The 21113-nt window shown below is 36.5% G+C and overlaps 1 protein-coding gene across 2 annotated transcripts in view; it reads right to left on the reverse strand.

Moving 5' to 3' along the window:
- ENPP1 (ectonucleotide pyrophosphatase/phosphodiesterase 1) overlaps positions 1-21113 on the reverse strand; it is a 54676-nt gene that overhangs the window by 13361 nt on the left and 20202 nt on the right. For both annotated transcript variants that reach the window (XM_027746617.2, XM_027746618.2), the window contains exons 4-16: positions 20956-21081; positions 20737-20797; positions 15653-15750; positions 12690-12769; positions 11262-11381; positions 10029-10138; positions 8830-8895; positions 8491-8563; positions 6667-6775; positions 5399-5530; positions 3792-3823; positions 2281-2408; positions 1159-1228 (exon numbers count right to left, since the gene is read on the reverse strand). In XM_027746617.2, coding sequence (XP_027602418.2) covers positions 1159-1228; positions 2281-2408; positions 3792-3823; positions 5399-5530; positions 6667-6775; positions 8491-8563; positions 8830-8895; positions 10029-10138; positions 11262-11381; positions 12690-12769; positions 15653-15750; positions 20737-20797; positions 20956-21081 — 1205 coding nt within the window. The remainder of the gene's footprint in view (positions 1-1158; positions 1229-2280; positions 2409-3791; positions 3824-5398; positions 5531-6666; positions 6776-8490; positions 8564-8829; positions 8896-10028; positions 10139-11261; positions 11382-12689; positions 12770-15652; positions 15751-20736; positions 20798-20955; positions 21082-21113) is intronic.

A 21113-nucleotide genomic window follows, 5' to 3' on the forward strand; every position in this document is an offset into this window, starting at 1 on the left:
GAAAGTTCCACAGACTTCCAGGGCAAACTAATGTACTCATTAATGGTTTAAAAGAAAAAGTTTTCTAATAACCAAATGAGCTCTTCTTTATTGCAGTTTAAGCCTGTTACTTCTGTTCTTAGGCAACCCAGAAATCAAATGAACTCTAGGTTTACAGACCAGGAAACTGACTGGCTTAGCAACAACTTCCCTTGCAAGGGCCTGGGTGACACAGTGGACAACAAGGCAAATCTGAGCCAGCAGCACACCTTGGCAGCAGAGCATCCTGCACTGTACAAACAGAAGCTCAGCCAGCAGACTGAGAGAAGGGATTGTCCCTTTCTACTCAGCAATTCTTTAGACTACATCAGGACACTGCACCTTCAACATAAGAATGACATCAATAAACAATCATCATAAATTCAGGGGAGGACCCCCAAGGTGGCTGGGGGCTGAAGTCCTTGTCTTGCAAAGAGGAACAGGGCTTGTTCAGCACAGAGAAGAGACTGCTTCAGGCAGACTCATAAGCAGTCCTCCAGTACATACAACAAGGTCATCGAGGAGAAAGAGCCGTGCTCTTCAGTGCTACTCAGCAAGGGGCAGAGAGAGAACAGGCAAACTGAAAGAAGAAGGGTTCTAGATGGCTATAACTAAACACATTTATACCAGGAGGATAGTTAGGCAGTGGAATGTGTTGGTTAGAAGCTGTGGAGCCTCTGCTCTTGGTAGTTTCAAAGACACAGCTTCATAAAGCCCTGAGTAACCCGGTCTGATCTGAGACCTGACTCTGTTTTGAGTTGGATGTGAGACTAGAGACCTCCTGAGCTCCCTTACAATCTGAATTCTCTTAAGATCTACAATTATTTTATTTGATGATTTGATAAGTTCTCTTTTCCTGCTTTTAATGCTACAACAAAACAACTAGTCATACCTTTATACTCTTACTGGCAGAGCAAGATCTCTGGGGTAAATCCTGTTGGGTTTTGACCAATTCTTACAACAATGGAATCCCACCCTCTGTAGGTTACCTAGCAATATTAATCCTATAATTGCTTGATTTCTTTAATTACTGATGGAATAATGTCACAGATCTTTGAAAAAATAATCCCAACACCCAGCAAACACAACATTTGGAAACAGGAGCCAAAAAATAAGAGCTAACATAAATTTAAATCTCACCTGCATATTGGGGAAGCGATTGTCTGAGCCATGGAATCCACCTGTGCAGCTTTTAATCTCAAGTGGTTTTCTATTAAAAATACACAGTTTATATAACTCACACTTTATAAATCATATTGGTCTAAAACACATTCAGTGATGCCTTGTTCACTTCTCTATTTAAAGATTTTTAGAGGATCATCCATAGGGAATAAGAAGTCTTAAAGCTCTGGAAGACAATACCCTTAAAATCAGAATGGTAGTTTTCTCCGCAAATATTATCCCTTTGGAATTCTCATGTGCCCATCAGAGTCATCTGAAGTCAAATAGCACATGACATATGAACAAAATATTTGAATATTTGTTCTCAGGATAATAAATTTTCACTGTCATTTGGGTAACAGAACTTTACACTACTTTATATGAGTGATTCTTAATAGGTTTTTTTTATAAAATCTCTAATGTAATTTAGACCATTCAGTCTCATAAAAAACAAACCTCCAACCTATGCTAGGTCCGTATATATTATTTAAACACATACAGTTCTAGTAACCCAAACCTCATTTGCACAACTTGCACACATCTACGGTGCTATACAACAGGACTTACTAAAGACATGGACTGAAAAATTCTTCCATGATGAAAGCCCTGAATCATCACAGAGTGTTCAAAATTATATTATTACAGGAGATACCACTATTCTGGGAGTTGTAAATTCTTTCATCAAAACATGTAAGGTAATTAACAGTAGTGGAGTCAGTAAGTTCAAAGACTGACAAGATTGATTCAACCAAGTAATTAATTACATGCTTTGATTTCATGGACTCACTTTGGAAATTCCTAAAGCATAGCAAGATGTGCTCAAGTATCTGACAATGAGGACCTTAGTTTCTAACCTGCCACTATCTCCATACCCAGCAGGGAGAATATCTATAGCTGCCAGTTTAGAATTAAGCCTCCCCAGGCCAGCAAAACCTGTAGAGAAAAGCATGCACTGTTTCTGTGCAACATCTCTTTGCTGTGACAAACAAGAATACCACGCTCCAATAGATATCATTGAACTCTCAGCATCTGGAAGAACAAAGCTTTGAGAAAACAAGAAGTTATTTGTTGTATAATGAAGTACTGCAAACTCTAACTTACCGAGCAAGCTGCCATTGGGAGTCTAAATAGAAGTGCAGCGGTTCAATCCGGTCATTATAGGAATAATGGAAACGCTTGGGTAGTAGCTTTTTCATATAAGCTTTGAAAGGCTGGTTTGGTTCTCTGCACTGAAATGTTGAAATTAAAACATAAAATGTACATTTCACCAAAATTTACTTATGTCATGCATAGTTCTCATACAGCACATCAATTGCAAAGGGTCTGCAATAACTTGCACTAAGAACAGTATGATCCCATGAGGCTTGGAGTCATCCGGTCTCCAACATAAATATGAATGAATACTTAAATACTGACTGTTTTTGGATTCAATGGTTATTAGAAGAATATTTAATACTGGATTATGGACATAATTTACTTTTTTTTTCTTACAGCCTACAGTTGTACAGAACCAAACAGTAGTGTTTAGAATTAATAATGAATTATATTAAGACAAATATCATGATACTTTCACAAGTAGTAGGAGACTATCCAGTGCAATAATTCTATACCTCTGTACTAGAGAAGGTAATAAACATTCAAATGGTTTTTAGATTCAAAGAATCACAGAATATGCTGAGTTGGAAGGGACCCACAAGGATCCTAGAGTCCAACTCTTAGCCCTGCACAGGATAATTCACTCAGGGACAAAAAGATTTTTCCACAAACTAAGATGCATTAATGATTTAAAAAAATAAAATAAAAACAAACCCACACACAACACAAAACCAAAACAAAACCTCTACTGTAGTACTGGAATTTTTGAACAGTGAAGTCATCTATACAAATACCATAGCTCTCAACAACAGCAGGGACAGAGTGGAAAAACAAATTCACTAAGTTATAAGTGACAAAAAATTCAATATCCTGTCTCAAAGCTGTTTATCAAAAAGGTGTGAGCAAGAAAATCTTATGCGTGTCCTAACAACAGAGCTGAAATTTATCCTGACTTGGTCCTCAGGTAGTATGGTCCAGATACACAATTTCTCCAGTTTGAAGAGCAACAGGAAACAGTTAGTGAAAAGAAATTAACACAAAGCCTTAGTTAATGCACAACCCAAGAGCAATGTCACCTTAGTCAATTTTGATCTTTCCACGTATGGAACTACTTTTGCTGTTGTTATGGAAGGTCACACACACAGAACCACACACAGAATCAATTAGGTTGGAAAGGACCTCTGAGATCATTGAGTCCAACCCACCATGTCAACTAGACCATGGCACTAAGTGCCATGTCCAGTCTTTCCTTAAACACCTCCAGGGACAGTGACTTCCCTGGAGTGACTTCCACCTCCCTGTGCAGTCCATCCCATGTTTAATCATCCTTTCTGTGAAGAAATTCTTCCAAATGTCCAAATGAAACTCCCCCTGGTGCAGCTTAAGACTATGTCCTCTCATCCTGTCATTGATTCAAAGTCCAGATGCTATGTAAGTCCAGAAAACAGCTGACACTATAAAATACCTGTAAATGTCAGTAGACATTAAGCTAGAACAACAGATAAGACAACACCTACCGTGAGGTTTCTGACAATGCCTTCATAATTAACTGGAAGAATCATAGGTAAGTATTAGAAACCTAAGTCAAAAAAAATCAGATGTAAAATGAAAGCATTCCCATCACATAATATAATTGGCTTAGTTTCAAAAAATTCCTGGGCATAAGAAACTTTTTTTCCAGAATGAAAACCATGTAGAGCAAAATAATCACTAAACTGTCAAAGTATTGCTTTCATGAAATTTTAGTTCAGCCTCTCTTCTCTTTGCTTACTTATTTACAGCTTCAAATGTTAAACTATATTAGTTAAACTTTAGTTAATACTATCAGTTACATGTTAAGCTATATATAAATGTTAAACTATATTAGCCACAGAATATTAGAAGAATAATCTAAGAAGTAAGTTTGTACAAAAGAGGTAATTAAATGCTGTGTTAATCAAGATGGATTTTTCCTATTTGCTAATAAACTTATAAAGAAAAGGAAACAAATGCAACTATCAGGAGAGCAGCTTCATCTGGCAAGCATCCTTAGAAAGACAGCCAAGTGCAAGCTGGCTAAGATTCAGATGCTTACACTCAAGCCAAAAGAGACCATTCCATCATGTAGTTCGACATTTTGTATAACACAGGCCCACTACATTTCACACAGTTACTCTGTCCCGAGTCTGATACCCAATACTTGACTAAAATACATAAAGCATTACCCTGGCAAGAGAACCATTCATAATTCCTGCAGAGATATATGCAGTGCTACAAAGACAGCTACGCTACTTCATTAAAACAGTGCACATGTCAAAAGCAGGAAATAAGTATCTGATTCCCACATTCTCTGATTAAACATTTAAAGCAGTTTAGAATAGCATTAAGCAATGAAGTAAACAGGACTTAAAATCACTGCGGTTGAGACCTACAAGTTTTAAAGAGGACAGGGAACAATAATCTAGACAGAAAAAAAAGAAACACTCAAACAACATAAAGGAAACTTGCATTCAAAATTCATAAGTACCAAACATTGTAGGTATTAAACAATCATCTAAAATGAGTCTGCTTAACTAATCAAAGTTTAAAATTTGTAAGCATTCATTGATTTTCACTCAGTTTTATTATCTCATTTATGTTTATTTGCAGTTTACTCAACTGCTGTCAGGACATTGGGCCATTTTTTTAATAACTATGAAACATATTATAATATTCAAAATAATATGCAAGTTATGGTAACAATCTGACATTCCTTTATGACAGAAATATTGCAAATTTATACACACACTAGCAAATCAGGAAATGAGGTGAGACATGAGGAGAGGATTTTTGGACTGTCTTGAGCACCAATGATCTTATTCAAAGGAATGGCATTCACAAGGCAGGAGGTATTTGCAGTTGGTCACTCTGAGGCAGCTCATAAAAGCAACCTGTAGGATTCAAATACACTTTCAGACTTGAAAAGTCAAATGGTCTTTAAAAACACAGGTGCACTACCCAGTATTTCCTCTTCATCGTTACTCAGGTTGACCCTAGCTGGCATTCGCTCAAGTTTACTCATGGAATATGTGGAGCTTAAGTTTGTATTTATAAAGTACAAAAAACATATAACCAAATAACAAAAGTTAGTTTAGCAACTACATACAAGAGAAATACTCATCTGGAACATTATTAGGTCTTAGGCGAGCTGCAGGACCAGGTACAACTATGAAATCTTGAACATTGTCCAGATAGCTGTTCAGATATGCTGTTTTTCTGCAACTCCCTGCTTCCATCCCTGTAAAAGGAAATAAATTTTATTTTAAAGTGGCAATATTCATGTAGAGCAGCCTTGCTATGGAGACAGGTAACTTCAGCTGTAAAAGTGAGAAACGTAATTTCTCTGCACTCTTTATCAGCAATCCCAAGACATCTGATCCAAGATGCACGTAGAATTAAAAAAACTACACACAGACAAACACAATCAATTCTTTCCTCAGCTGAGAAAGACTCTCCAATTGAATAAACGTACAATTTTTCTTCTCTGAAGAGAAAAGAAATCTTACAAGCCTAACAACAGAAGCAAGGGTCAGACCAAATATTAATTTAGCTGAGTATCCAACCTAATAGCATTCAGTAACATCTAGAGAAACACCCAATAAGTACAGCATTATGGACTGGTCTTTCTCCCAGTGCCCTTTATCAATTTCCAGAAGCCAAAGGGACTTCGAGTTGCATATTGCATTTGAACTCTTACTTTTAATAATTTTTGACAGGTTTACCTTCCATTAATTTCATAAATACTTTTTAAACCTGTACTGATACTTGGTTTGCATCATTCCCTGTGGCAATGAGTTTTGCAAGTCAGTTTTGTGTTGCATGAAAGTGTGCTTATATTATGTTTGTCAGAAAAAGACATTAAAAAAAATTGGTAAAATAGCTAGCTTATAGAAATAATTCCAGATATACAGAAAAGCTATTACAGAAATAAAGTTTTGTATTCACAGCCTTCTAACAATGGATGAGGGAACTGACAACTGAAAGGAAGATATGGCTTGTATTTTTGGTTCTTCAGCAATCTTCAAACTGTAGCTGTGTAGTGTAGTTAAAAGACAGAATAAAATGAAACCTACTTTTTACAGTTCAATTTTTTTATTCTATTTCTTTTATCGTCTGGTAATGGTCACAAAAAGAAATAAAATATGAAAACTATTTAATCCCCCCATATTCTCCACTTCTTCACCCCCTCATAAAATAATCTGATTCTCACTTACATTGGTTCTCTCTTATATCATCTTGTTAATATAAAACATATTTTATAGGTATTAGTTGCTTTGTTAATCTTATCAGAAACATGCAAGTATAAACTCAGAATATTACTTTATAAAAACAGTTCTTCAAAAGTTCTGATATATTTCATAAAATCAAATTTACCATGATCTGATACAAAAATAATATTCAGGCATTTATGCAAGTTCATTTGCTTTAGACCATCCATCAGCATCCCTACTATGTTGTCCACTCTCTGTAATGCTGTAATGACCTGCAGAACAAAAATAGGAATGTAAAATAAGTGTTAAAAATGCTGTTAAATATAGCTAAATAAAAATGAGAGCCTGAAGACTGCCTATCACCTGCACTGTTCAGAGTTGCCTCCATCTACAGAAGACTGGTTATATCTACACTATACAGGTCTTAATCCAATTTTTGTGCACCCCACACTGTACTATGACACAGCTACATATTTTTATGTGTTATTTCAGTTGCAGATGCTTAAAAAAAAAAAAAAAAAAAAAAAAAAAAAAACAAACTAACAAAAACCCCCAAAAACAAACCAACCAACCAACCAAAAAAACAACCAAAGAAAACCAAACCAAGCAGTGACAGGGGTTTTAAAGCATGAAATTGAGGATGCTTGTTGCATTACAAGGGGCACAACCAAGGCCAACAGGGAATGCACAAGGGTGCAGATACTGATGTGCTGAATAGAATAGAGGAGGCCAAACCTGTAGCACCCTTCCTCAAAATGTCTGTTGGGAGAGACCTTGGAGCAAACTGTCCTTGAAATTGTGCTCCAAGACTAATCTTTTCAAACTAGTTTAAAGAAACTGAAAAAGCCAAAGAATGAGCTACCATTGTAGTACTGTTAGTGACCAGGTTCTGGTGTCCAAGCTCACTTGCATAGATACAGCACTGGAGCTACTTTTGAATACTTGCTAAGTACAAAAAAAAATATTTTAAAATGAGGTAGATGTTACCTCATTGAACTACTCGTATAAACTGTCTTGCTTTGTGCAAACGAAGATGAGATGCTCTTGTAGAGACTATATATAAATCCTCAGGATCTTGCTCTCCAGAGCATTCCTGACATACAGAACTTTAAATCCCCTTATTAACCAAAGAAAAAAACTGCCAATTTAAATGTGTCCCCTATACTGCAATTCCAGTTGCGTCTGCTGCTTCCTTACATGAAGAGTAACCACTCACAGTTTAAGAGAAATTGGCAAGAGCTTCTTACTGTTGTCACCACTGAAGTTAAATACCTAGTTATAATGCCCAAACTTCCTGACCATTCAAGATGGGAGAATTTTACAAAGTTCCTGAATTTCCAAGAACTTTTTTCTTTGCATTTTTTTCACTTTGGTTTGTTAAAAAGTAAAGCTATTTAGTACTTTTGAAAACAGTAGCAGTCCCAAAAACTTCTTATTTATACAATAAATCATAGACTGTGATGGGGTGAATGTTCCTTTTATCTTCCTCTTTCAGAAAAGGCATAAAGTATAACTGCAGGGAGATAAGACCAATATTCATCTAACCTTGGCACAGGGACTGAGTGGACATGAATGACAATTATAACATGAATACTGAACCATCAAAACACACACATTGCTATGAAAACCTCTGTTCTTGCTAAGTTGAAAATATACAAATTTTATGTCCCTATTACTCCCTTCCACCAAAAATCAACACAAACCATTAGTAGGAGCAGATAAAACAACATACAAGACATACTCAAACATGTTTTGGTAATTTAAAAGTTATCAAAATAAAGAAAATAAAAACTAGACTTACTAAACAGGCTGTTTATTATACACTTTATATCAATGTTAATTATGGATGGGTTGTCTATTCATCATTTTTTTTCCTAATAAACATTCTTCATATAATCTTGGTTAATATAACATGAAGTATGGAAATTATAGAGTCAGAGCAAAGCTTCAAATTAAAAAAAAAAAATTAAACTACAAAACTACTTACTCCACTGCTTACTGGTCCAAACTTATGGCCCGAGGAATCTGGTTCTTCTAAATACAGAGTGTAAAAGTGTGGTCTATATCAAACAGTACCAAAAATGTAATATTTTACATATATGTTGAGACAGTTTGAAGAGATTATATTTAAACAATGGAGATAATATATTGGAAAGAACGCTGTCATTCAGAGGAAAAACACATTAAAGGGAAATAGAGAAATGCAATTTCATGGAAAAAGCTTTCAGTTATAGAAACGGGCATTAAATAATATTTTAACATTATTAGAATCATGGATAAGATATTCCACTCTAACAGGAACTTACACTTGCCATTGTATACCTACCTTTCATCTTCAGGTAACTGCAGCCAGCGAAGGACAGTTACCACTCTTTCTTCAAAAGGGATTGAGCTGTATCAGAATAATACAATATCAACCAACCATGTATTTCCAAGAGCTAAAAACTTTTAGCCATACATTACAAAAAGTCAGTGTATTTTAGCAGAAAAAAAAGTGAATTCATTAAGGGCTATTTAGCAGGATGCAAATTTGTCTATGCTAATTGCCTGTGACTCTACAGGAGTTTATGGCCTGATCTAAAGCTCAACTGAATATAGTCCCCATTGATTGCAATACAATTAGAGTAAAGCTCTCAGTACTGCTTGTGTTTATTATACAAAGTGGATAATTGGCTTCAAGGTGCAAAGTCACATGCAGGTTTTCATTCCTGTATTATGTTATGAAAAAGCTTTGGTTTAAGAGTGGGGTTAGAGGTTTTTTTATGTTTAAACAGGTTGAATACAAGTTCTCATACTATGTCACAAAGTAGATCCTCTACATCAATTACTAAAGCAGACCAAAAATAAGCACCTTTTAACAATGTGAGGCATCCATAAAATTAGTATTCAGCTACATAACACAAATTCAAGTAACAATGTAGCAGTTCCTAGTGAAAAAATGTAGGTAACAAGACAAGAACCAAAATTTCCATCCTATATGAAGGATGTAGGAAGAGAAAATGGCCCTAGGAAGATAGAAATAAAAAGTCTGATTTCTTGGGCAAGATTTGAGATTATTAAATAACTGGTGATAAACCATTTCATTAAGCAGAAAATGTTCAACTGTACTGAAGAGCAATCACTGACTAACATATGACTGCCTTAATGTGCAATATTTTCAAAAATTGCAATTAAAATAATTTTAAATTGGAATAGTTTATCACAGTCAATAGTAAAACTTCAGTGTTCATGGACAGTCACATCAAGACCTGATCCATTCACTGTATGAAGAGTTTGGATTGAAATACTCTACACACTCAAAAAAGGTTTTTATAAATACCTTTAAAACATTTGCTGAGGAATGAAAAGATTATTAGACAAAGACTCTGCATTATACTGAAACAAAGTTAATTGGATTCTAGCTTTTTTTTTCCATGTTGCACACAACTGTTTAGAAAGCAGGAAAAAAAAATTATGCTTTCTCTGGCATCTGTCCTATTATAATAGTTAAAATCAAATATTCACCCGAGACACAGGCATACATACCTATTGTATTTTTCATATAGACTTGGAAACGTTCCATTAACTGCTACGTCTGACCCAGGCCAAAAGAATGTACCCGCTTTCAGACCCTGGTACACAGCCGTCAGCCAGATCTGCAGCAGAACATTTGCTGTCATTAGTGCAGGTCACTCACTGAATTAGCTGAGTAGTTGACAGACCCCACTGCCACCCTCACTAACTCTGCACCCTTTAGCAAGACCAAAAACTAAAACTTTAAGTAGAACACTCCAGTCAATCTTGCAGGTCACCACTATCTGCAGCCCAGATACACTTTCTGGCCTGATTCCTTATTCCAGGCACTCACATCCCTTCTGCTGCTACACCAGGGGGAGCCAGGGCAGGAATAGGAACCATTAGTAGAATGCAATGGTAGACCCATGGCTGAACACCAGGAAGGTGTTCTTGTGTCTCAAGAACAGTGACACAAGAAGGGGTAGGAATATTCCAAGGACCTACATCCCACATACTCTTGACATATGGAAGCAACACTGTGGTCAGTTCTTCTGGTTTTACTGCTGATCACATGATTTGCAGATTTATGCCTTCCGCGTATTTTCTGCCTGACTCACATCGCTCTCTTCTCAGTAGCCTGCAAAGTCTACAACAGTGTGTTCTTTCCTCAAGAATCAAAAAAAAAAAAAAAAACCCAAACCCAAAACCCACAAACAACCTAGTCTTCCCCGCATTAGTAAATAGCTGCATCTGGTCCCTTGCTATTCTTCAGGCTAGCGCTCATCCAAACTTTTCCATGTCACTTCATTTTGATGGCAGTCTCAGCAGTTTTGCATAGGTGTATGATTGAACCGAGACAATTTCTTTTAAAACCACATCTTTAGACTTAGCAGTAATTTATTCAGAGCATAAACCTTTAGTAATGATTCTTAATACTAAAACTAACTGGTCTGTCAATTTTCTCAGAGAAGCTAAGTGCAAGCCCACTCATATTAAAAACAGAACAAGATCTGGTATGTCTATTAGTTACTTTAAGCCTTCATTCTCCTTTGGGAAAATTCCATTTAAGTTCAACAAAATCTGTTACATTTTGTTTCATTTGTTATTTTGCAGCTCTAGTATGGCAATCCTAATCATGTTGAGTAACACTTCTTGGCTGACTTAGAAGTACCCTCTGTACTCTTTCAACATCACTATGCATTCAAGTGATATTAAGTAACATAGCAGGCTGATGTACATTCTCAGAAGAGTATTAATACTTACAGGCTGCCCTTGGTACCACTGTGGATTAAACTTCTCCTTACTTTTAAGGGTGAAGGATGCATTTCTTTTGGGGTCATACATCTTGTTATCAATTATACCATGAGATTCAGGATACAGCCCCTGTAATTGAGAGTATACCTTGTTGCAATGTTATAAAGAAAAAGAACATTCTGGCTGCACAAACATGTCTTTTAGACAAGAATATCCATGGAATACTCTATATGTGACTTTTACTCCACCAGTACCTCAAGACCCAAATTTTACAGCATCATGTGCCATGGCTTCCAAGCCCTACCTTCCAATTCTTAATTGTTTCTCAGTGAGACAAAAACAAAAATAGGCCAGCAATTTCTTCTGGGATCAAATTGAAAGATATGAGTTCACACATTTGTTGTATTTTTAGTACCAAAGACAAAGCAACTACCTATGCTAGACCTCCATTGCATGAGCAAAAGCTCTAGCTGGGATATCTGTTGCAGGGAAGGAAGTGCTCAGGGGCATCAGTTCTTGGGCAGCACAAGGAAACCTTGTGCTCTGCCTTTAAGCAGACTAGCTCCTTTTTACATTTATAAAGGATAAAACATCACCACCATTAGGACCCTGCTACTTTTCACAAGAATAGGAAGTTGAGACAAAGCTCTGTACTGTACACCTCACATGGCTGCAGGGCATGCTTAATGCCTCTTAGTTGCATACTCAGTCATGGAGATTTTCAAGGATTGCACAATTAAGCATCTCATTCCTGAACCTGTTCTCCTCACTTAGCAAGTGTCCTGACAAACTAGAGAGATAAGACAGGAGGTGCAGATCCTAGTATTTGATTGAATTTTAGTTCTGGCATGACAAAATCAATAAGGAGCTCCTCGATTCCAACCCTGTGTTTGGTGTTAAAAACCTCCATTTTAGTTTTTCTTTCCATATACAGGAGGTGATCAATTTGCAAGATCAGTTCTGTTAGATTTCTATGCAGTCTTGGGTACAGCCCATCACAGACAGAGTCAACAGCAGTATGATGCTCAGATCTCTCATTTCATACTCTACTTCGCATCATGCTACCTTAAAGAAGTGGAATAAGGCTGGCAATATAAAGGAGTCAGGCTGCTCCCACTCCAAGAGACTGAGCTGCAATTTAGTGGAAATATTTACACAAATAAGGAGTTATAAAGTCATGTGATGTTCCACTGTAAGGGAATTCTCACAGCTACCCTTGGAAGGATTGGATTTACTTACATTAGATCTGGCCACTTAGCTGTAGTGTTATATGACTTAATCTAAATTACATAAAGAATATAATATATACACTTTCCTATTCTGAAGGGAAATACTATTATTTTAATAATCCATCAAAAATATACTACTCCCTTGGAGACAACTTGATAGTGAACCACCTATTCAGTGTGGAAACATATAATATACAGGAATTCTTACTGTGACAATGGAGTAATGGTTGGGAAAGGTTTTGGAAGGGTACACTGGTCTCATACTGGAAGTGTATGTTCCACATTTCTCTAGCGGAAGGAAGAAAGAAAGTCAGCAACATTACAGAAATAAAAATCTTGCAAGTTTCTCTCATGAAGATATAGTCCTATTAAAAAAAAAAAAAAAAAACCAAAACACATGTTTCCAGAAAGTTTTTGTTCTTCAAAATTGTGGGCTTAATTTTTCTTCCCACCTTCATTTACAAGCTGACTAAATAGCTATTAACACGAATTTTATATATTCCTAATCACTGACTGCAATGGTCACATGAGCAAAACCTACAGTCTTTGTGAAAAGCATGCATAGATAAGAATGAATAATCAAAGAAATCAAACCCTTCCATGTTGCCCTGGTATGCAGTAAGTTCAGTCTGCAGCTTGAGACCAACTTCACCCTGGATGCTCCCAGAGATTAAGTGGCCACTGGCACAGTGGTGCCCTAGCTCTCTCAGTCATCTGTCAAATCACAGCTTACAAAATTATTTTGTAGTCTCATTTTTTGTTTGCAGGGCTTTTAAAATATAAAAATAAGCTCGTATTTTAGAATGAAATTCAATTCTTTCTTTATCTTGATATAAAACCATATGGTTTAAAAGTGTGTACTGTATTTGTCAGTATGAGGAGTCATAAGCCAGGCCAAAGCAATTGAGAAAACCTTATTTAAGGGCCTAAATTTCCACTGGCAAACGTATGGGCCCCAGTTTTCAGAAAGAAAAGAAAAAGCCTTCATTAATGACTTAAAAAACGCTATGTGATAACCCAAACTGCTTCAACAGAAGCTAAAGAACCAAAAGTAATGAGCCTATAGAAAGAACACCACTGGACCATCATCTTCACTATGACTATAGGTAATTATATATAATATAAATAAAATAGAAATTAAAGGCTTAATAACATAAAATGTGTTGCATCAAGGCACTTTGAACTCATTGAATTGAGGCTTTGATTACTTTTCAGTTGAAATAATCAATTTGAGCAAATCAAGAGAGAAAGAAGCCAGAAAAATAAATGTTCTCAAGTCCCATAGACATCCTCTCCCACATTTGCATTCTGTATAACAAATCATCACTTGTATCTTTTTTATTACTGCAACACACTTAACACATTTCAACCATTTCCAAGTCTGTTCTTGAGGTTGTTTTCCAAAACTGTAGTTTTTTGGTGGAGGTGGGTGGAGAGGTTGATTTTTTTTTTTGTCTTTTTTAAAAGTAAAAGAAAAATACACTTAGAAAATTTTTGCCAAAAATCCTAGGGGTTTTTTGATGGGATTTTCCATCTTTTTGGTTTGTTGCCTTAGTTAAAGACAATTTAATACAAAAGGATGATTTATCTTAAACTTGCAATATCATACCATAGAAGCATGTGAAAATGTCTTCTCTAAACACCATATGACACAGTAAGGCTATGCCTGGGTTCACACCTTAGTGACACCAGTTTTCATTCATGAAACTATTTTTCTTGTACCAAAGAATATCTGCCTTATCTGAGTATTTCACCCATCACTTGACGATGAGGGGGAAAAGGAGAAAGCTGAAAATACTGTAGTATACTCTGTTGTAAAAGTCTTCTGGCACATGGCCAAAAAATGCTACAGAGTAATTTAGAAATGTTAACATAATGCAGAAATATTTCCTCCCAGATTATTCCTAATTTTGTTGTGTCTAAAACATGTATTACTAGACATTCTGATATTAGAGTCCTTTAAAAATCATCACAAACTCTATAGTTCTGGAGAAGTGAAGTGACTTTGATGAAGATAGTAAGATATTTGTATTTCTTAGTGGTCAGAATTGATCATAGATTCAGTACAAAGAAAAATACAAGATTATTATAGAAGTCAATGAGAGAAGTCACACTGTAGCCTATCCAGACCAAAGAATGAAGAAACTTTACACACAGAAGTGGATATCACAGACTAGAAGTCCCACAGATGCTTTGTGGCACTGCTATCTTTTATCTCGGGCAGAGCTATAATAATTTGTAATAACCAGCTTCTCCTAGCACTGCCCAAGAAGACTTCTCCAGTTTAATTTTTTTATAACTGCATCTAATGAAAACTTTTCAAATGCCTTATTTTATGCTAACAGGGAACGAAATAAGGAAAAAAAAAAACATCCTCAAATACATCTGTGAATTGTTATCCTCTGGAACATATCAAGTGGTGACAACCACTGTATAAAAAAGCAAGTATTTTTACTCACTTATTTTTAGTCAAACTGAAACCAGGCACCCCAGGTAGTAATTTATGAAGTCAAGAAAATTGGCATATTTTTCAGACAAGAAATACCATCAGTTCTTTACAGACCACAGCCAAAACAGAAACAGGAAAAGTAACTAAAGTTACTTAGGCCTACATAACTAAGACACTACAAAAGTTAGGGAATAAACATGCACTGGTGAGGTCCTCATTTCTTATGGAAATGTTTGTTAAATGAAGTTTTCCTTGGATTCTTCGCATTTCTACTAGCCCTTCTATATCATCTGCTCTTAATCTCTTTTTTCTCTGTCTTCTTTTTCAAACATAATCAAATGCTTTCTACCTTGCTTTCCATTTTCCAAGCCATTCCACCTAAATATGAGATTATATACATAATAGAGTAAAAAGGGTCTATTTCTATTTTGAAGAAATAAAGTAAGCTCACAGCAAAAAACATCCACCTCCGAAATATAACAGGGCTACCTAATAATTTAGAAGATTTCACCAAAAATCCAAAGGGCCCTTTCCTCATGCCCTCTCTCTTTCTGCCCTTACACTCTCCCACACCTCAAGTCCTCTGTGTGTGGTTGTTATTTAGGACAACTACTTCCATATTCATGGAAGAAAAGTGAGGATTTTAAAGAGTAAGCATAGCTGCATCTATGGATTTTTCAGGTAAGACATCATAATATTTCTTAGACAAATAAACTACTCACGTAATTTGCTAATAACAGGGAGAAGTCCACCCCAAGTCTGCAAATATTCTGCTCTGAAGCCATCCAATGAAAATAATAACACTGGAGACTTGGTAAATCTGAACAAACAGAAATTAAATATTAAAAGACAGACTCTGAGAAATAATTTCCTATCACTTATTTCAAGAAAGTTTCCCCCAAATAGTTGGAATGTTCATTATGGGGCTATAAACGAGGCCAAGGAAGTAAGTTGTCCTAAGCAGGAAGGTTTGCAGGCTGGCACAGTGGTGACCAGACAAGCTGTCTGGTCTCTCTGCTTGCAGGCTGGCATAGGAGTCCTACCCAAAGACATTGAGGAATGCAGTAGGGTATGTATAGAGAAGTCATGACAAGGTTTGATTTCAAACACACCCATAACATGAGATGCTCAGGTAATCCATCTGGTGGGTTTGATACTCCTTATCTTGGAATCAGTCCCATTGGAGCAATGCTCAGCCCCTTCAACCCCACTTTCCCACCCCAAGGTAAGAGCAGGGAAAGAAATAAGGCAGTGGGAAGCCTTATTTTAAAATAAAATTTCCTTTATTCACTTTACTCCTGAACAACTTGTAATCCAGCTGAAAAAAAAAGAGGAGATATATATATATATAACACAAAACTGTAAGCAAGTCTAATGTACAGGGTATTTAAAATCAGTAATTATAAACACACATTTTTCCTTTCATCTTATAAAGATTATTCAACCAAGAAGAATTTGCTTACTGTACCAGAAGTACTACCCATCTCCAAACTCAACGTGGCCCTGTGACTGGAAACACTGTAACAGTATTTCTGTCTGGAACTTGACAGATAAATTCAGAAACTGATTTCACTGGAACAAGCTAAAATAAAATCTGCCTTTCCAGTCTCCACAGGACCTATGTTTTCCAGTCTTAACTTGTTCCCAGCTTCAGCCCTGTTCAAACAATTTCTCTCCAACTGTAAGTACTTAAAACATTGCCTCACAGACAGGAATAGTCATCAGTAACTTCTTCCTTGAAGAAAACATACCCTAGGTTTGACCTATAGATATGAGGACACGAGGCAAAAAAAAAAAACAAACCAAAAACGAAAAAAACCCACAGCAGTGCAACAATAACTACTGAAAATATAGATTCCCATAAAAGAAGTTAATATATTTTACATGTCAATTGCATGTTTCCTTTTTATGTTTGCAAATGGTAAAATGAATATTTTAACTTTGTTGCACTTTAGTTTCCCAAAATAAAACAGTGATGATAGAAGACAAATATTATTTATAAAGTCTTAACAATTTCTTTTGTGTGGTACTCCAGAAAAAATCCAAACAGTCATTTACAAGGGAAACATCTATAAGCCTTATGTCCATTAAACAAATGTGACTATATTAAGCTAAAGATTAGTCAGGCAACCAAAACATGTCTATCTTAAGAAAATTTTAATCGACAATTTTTAATCAACAGTTCAGCCAAAAGGATTTCGTTACTCAGAACCATTACATAGCCTGCCCTACACTCCAGACAGAACAAAACATTTAGTTGCATTTGTAAGATGCATGTTTGTATCCTGGTTTTTAATTTATATGGCACATTTAGCATCATCTTCTGAAAATCTAGTAGGGGCAACTAGTTGGGAACAAGAAATGAATGATTTTCAGACCAAGACTAAAGCCCTTTGGCAGAACAGAGTAGGTAAACATTATGTATTTATGTATTACATTTACCCAATATTACAAGTATTTTTTGCACAAAAGTTTCTGATGTCTGCACCTTCTGCAAACACCTTCTCCATGCCCCCTCTTGCCCAATAAATTGATTCACTCAAATGCAGAGGTCTAAAAATCTCCACTACAAAGTTCCCTGAAATAGAAGATGAACTTTGAGGCAAAGATTGTTCAATATTACTTACCAACAAGTCTAACTTAAAAAAAAAAAAAAAGCCCAAACAGAAAACCCCACCAAATTTAAAACAACTCCTTAGAAAGGGACTTTACGCAACTGTTTCTGGTTTGGCATTTACAAGTAAACCAACTGTTAAATACATGTTTTGGTTGTCTGCAAATCTAGCTACTGACCCCTTCGCACATGTAAAATTAAATCTGGCAAAATAGACCATTGCCACAACGAGGTGGTTGGCCATTTCACTTCTTGTATACTCTACACATGCCAAAACTCATATAGTTAGTGACCTCCCTGGTGCTCAGGGAAGCAAGTGTGACATACCATGATAAACTGCACTCTTTGGAACAGCTCCAGTAAAATGCCCAGACAAACTGACATGAACTCAATTCCAAGGTATATCAGCAATCTCCATGACTTTTTCCTGTCAGTAGCCAAGACTGCACTTGCTACTTCAGAAATGCACTGCCATGAGCAAGCAGATCTGGGAGGCTCAAGTTTTGGTCCTGCCAGTGATTCATTCTGGCTATGTCCAAATGGTATGACAAGCATGTTTAACAGCTCCTGGATAAATAGGTACACCACAGTCACATCCTGACTCCAAACTGAAGGAAATGCAGTAGCAATTATCCCCTCCTATAAACCTGCTTCTATGGAAACACAATGCAGGCAACACAGGCTTACTGTGGTCTAGTAAGCTGGATGATCAAGAGATCAGAACCACGGAACACTTTGCCAAGCTGACCTACCTCATTGCAGGCAGGTTAGGCCATAATTAAAAGAAAGAAAGAAAAAAAGAAAACAGAAAAATAAAGGAAAGAAAGTCCCCTTGAAAATCTTAACATACTACACAGAAAACTTCCTATCCCACACACATACTCATACATTACAGCCTATATACAGCCATAAAGTATAGAAAGAAAAGCTTTCTTTTTCACTAAATGTAGACAAAGCCTCAGCAGGAGGCACAATAGCATCTTAAAATATAAAGAGAGATCAACAAAGAGGAAAGGAATCAGCTGTTCTTCCAGCTCAGTGAAGACAGAACAAACAGTAATAAGCTTAAAGTACAGCAAAAGACACAAGGACAAAAAGACAGGAAAAAGTTATCAGTAAAGCCACCTACCTAAGCATTAGGGTAAACTTCTTAAATAGGTTTGAATTCTCAGAGTATTATTTTACTCCTAGAACAGTGGGAAGGACTAGATCACTCCTGAGATCTCACAGCTCATTAATTTTATAACCCTATTTAATAATATAGAACCTACTCTTGGAAAGACTTAGGTGTGTACTTAATTTTAAGCAGTTGACAAATCTCATTGAAGTCAGTGGGACTTCTCAGATTAAGCACCTCATTGAACGCTGCATCATGTTTTGTCTATTCTGCACTACAAGAACAAACCCAGCTAAAATGAAAGCAGAATAAAACCAGCCATTTGAACCCACAAAACATGCTGTATTAATATGCACAGAATTGGAACTGATATCCTGAGGTCTCAAAATGAGTACTGCACTAAAGTCACCTGCCTTCCTGCCAACCGCACCATAGGAAGAAGTGGATTGTTTACAGAGCTGTTAGTTTTGGGAGAGGTTTGTGTGCTAATAGTTCGAGATGAGCCTTCAGTCAACACTTTGACCACACATCACCCTTTCCTGGGCTGGGTCTTATTGCAACATTTTGGGTTTGCCAGGATTAAAACAATTTTAGTAGAGTAACTATGTAACTCTTTCATACACTGAACAGAAGAAAAAAAAAACAAGTTAACCAACAGGAGCTGCTCTATTACATTTGCGTCATTAACTTTGACTGTGGATCTGTAGAAGGCTCTTGCTTGTTTACCAACCTTTCAGGGGCAAGACTTCCTAACCTTGTATTAGGGAAATCAGCATCCTAGAGTCAGTTCCCAGCATGCAGTCCCAAATGGTTCCTGAGCTCAGAACAAGAGTTAATGACAAAAGCTTCAAGAATCACCTGGTTATCACCTTTCTACATAAGGGGTTGCTGGGGACTTGGACTACAAGCTGGACAGAAGCTCCATTTTCTGTCCTGGTGGAGATTGTGAAGTGTTAGCATTTGTTTACTGCTCTGAATCAGAATGAAGAGTACTCAACTGGTATAAAATATTTCAAAAGGAAATGTACTTTGACAGTATTATAACTCCAGTGAATAAATACAGTATTATTCAAATACCTTAAATCAAAAAAGTAGTGATATAACAAAATAAGATGTTTTTACTTCACTAGAAATATCCCCAGCACAGCATAATTTCAAAATGAAAATAGGTCTGATTTTTTGATACTTGTCAGTCAAGAACACAATTTAATTCAACTTTCCCACAACATATCTACCAGCTATTTACCAGTAGAGCACATTTCAAGCAAGAACATTTAAGTCACTTCTATAAATAGCTTAGACATACAACCATAGTATGTAGTTAACTTTAGCTATTGAGTTAATTTAAAGATCCTACAGCAAAAACAGTACAAGAAATACAGGGGTTTTTTTCCTGCCTGGGAGTTTTGCTGTATTATTTGAGCCTGAGTGCTGATGCCATAAACCACAAGTCATTCCTCACACAGTTTATACATAAATTGCAGGAGCAGGCCCACTGTGGAGCTAAGCCAGAGAATACAAGGATCCCATGGCATTTTACACCTTTTAAAGAAAGTAGTTCAGACAGCTTGCAAGTAATGCTGTCCCACTGCTGGTGAAACTGGTACAGCAACCTGTGCACATTTTGCAGCTCCAAGGCTGTAAAATGCAAGCTAGTGAAGAGGTCTTTTGAAGTGATCAGGGAGGGAGGCAGTCTTAGGAGCCTGAGATTGCTAGATGGGTCCCAAAATATTTGGGATAGTGGGTACTGGAGCACATGTAGGTCAACGATAAGGTTGGCAGCACAGCAAAGTTGCCCAGACCACACATATGTGTGAGAGACAGGAGCGTTGAGGAATAGCCATGTCTTACAAGTCAAGCAAGTGCTGGGATACACGAGTGTTGCTGGAATAGAGCAATTTGATCTGTTAGTAAGCACACCAAATGCTGGCTGAACAGGTGTCCTTCTGTCTGGCAGCTGCTCTTACTGTATGTATGAAAGGCAAGTAGATCCCAGCAAGGCACAGCAGTGAAAATAATCACAAAAATGAAATGCAAGCAAAGAGCAGAGCTATGCAAATATACAATTTCCTCACCCTTTTGGACACTGAGGTTCAGTAATGTCCTCACACTCTTCTTCAACCCAGCTTGCCTCTCCTTAAAACAAATGAGTGCAATTTATTTTTTAAGACAGTACATTCTTACTGATAAATGTAAGATTTTTTTCGTTTTACTGGGTGCTTTTAAAGTCCTTACTCCTTTCATACAACTACGGGTACATATGAAAGATACAGGAATTTGTTGGGAATATTTACCTTTACAAACAGCTTGATAATTGACACAGCAATCTTTGTTTTCCACACAGTCATCTGAACAGGAACAATGATATTCTGGTCGCCTCTTTTCTCCACACCTGAATTTATTACAGGTCCATATGTGGGCTAAAAAATAGATGAGAGAGAAGGACAGTACA

This window comes from Pipra filicauda, unplaced genomic scaffold, assembly GCF_003945595.2.
Source record: "Pipra filicauda isolate LSUMZ 115617 unplaced genomic scaffold, ASM394559v2 scaffold23_size5868930_pilon, whole genome shotgun sequence".
NCBI classification, from domain to species: Eukaryota; Metazoa; Chordata; class Aves; order Passeriformes; family Pipridae; genus Pipra; species Pipra filicauda.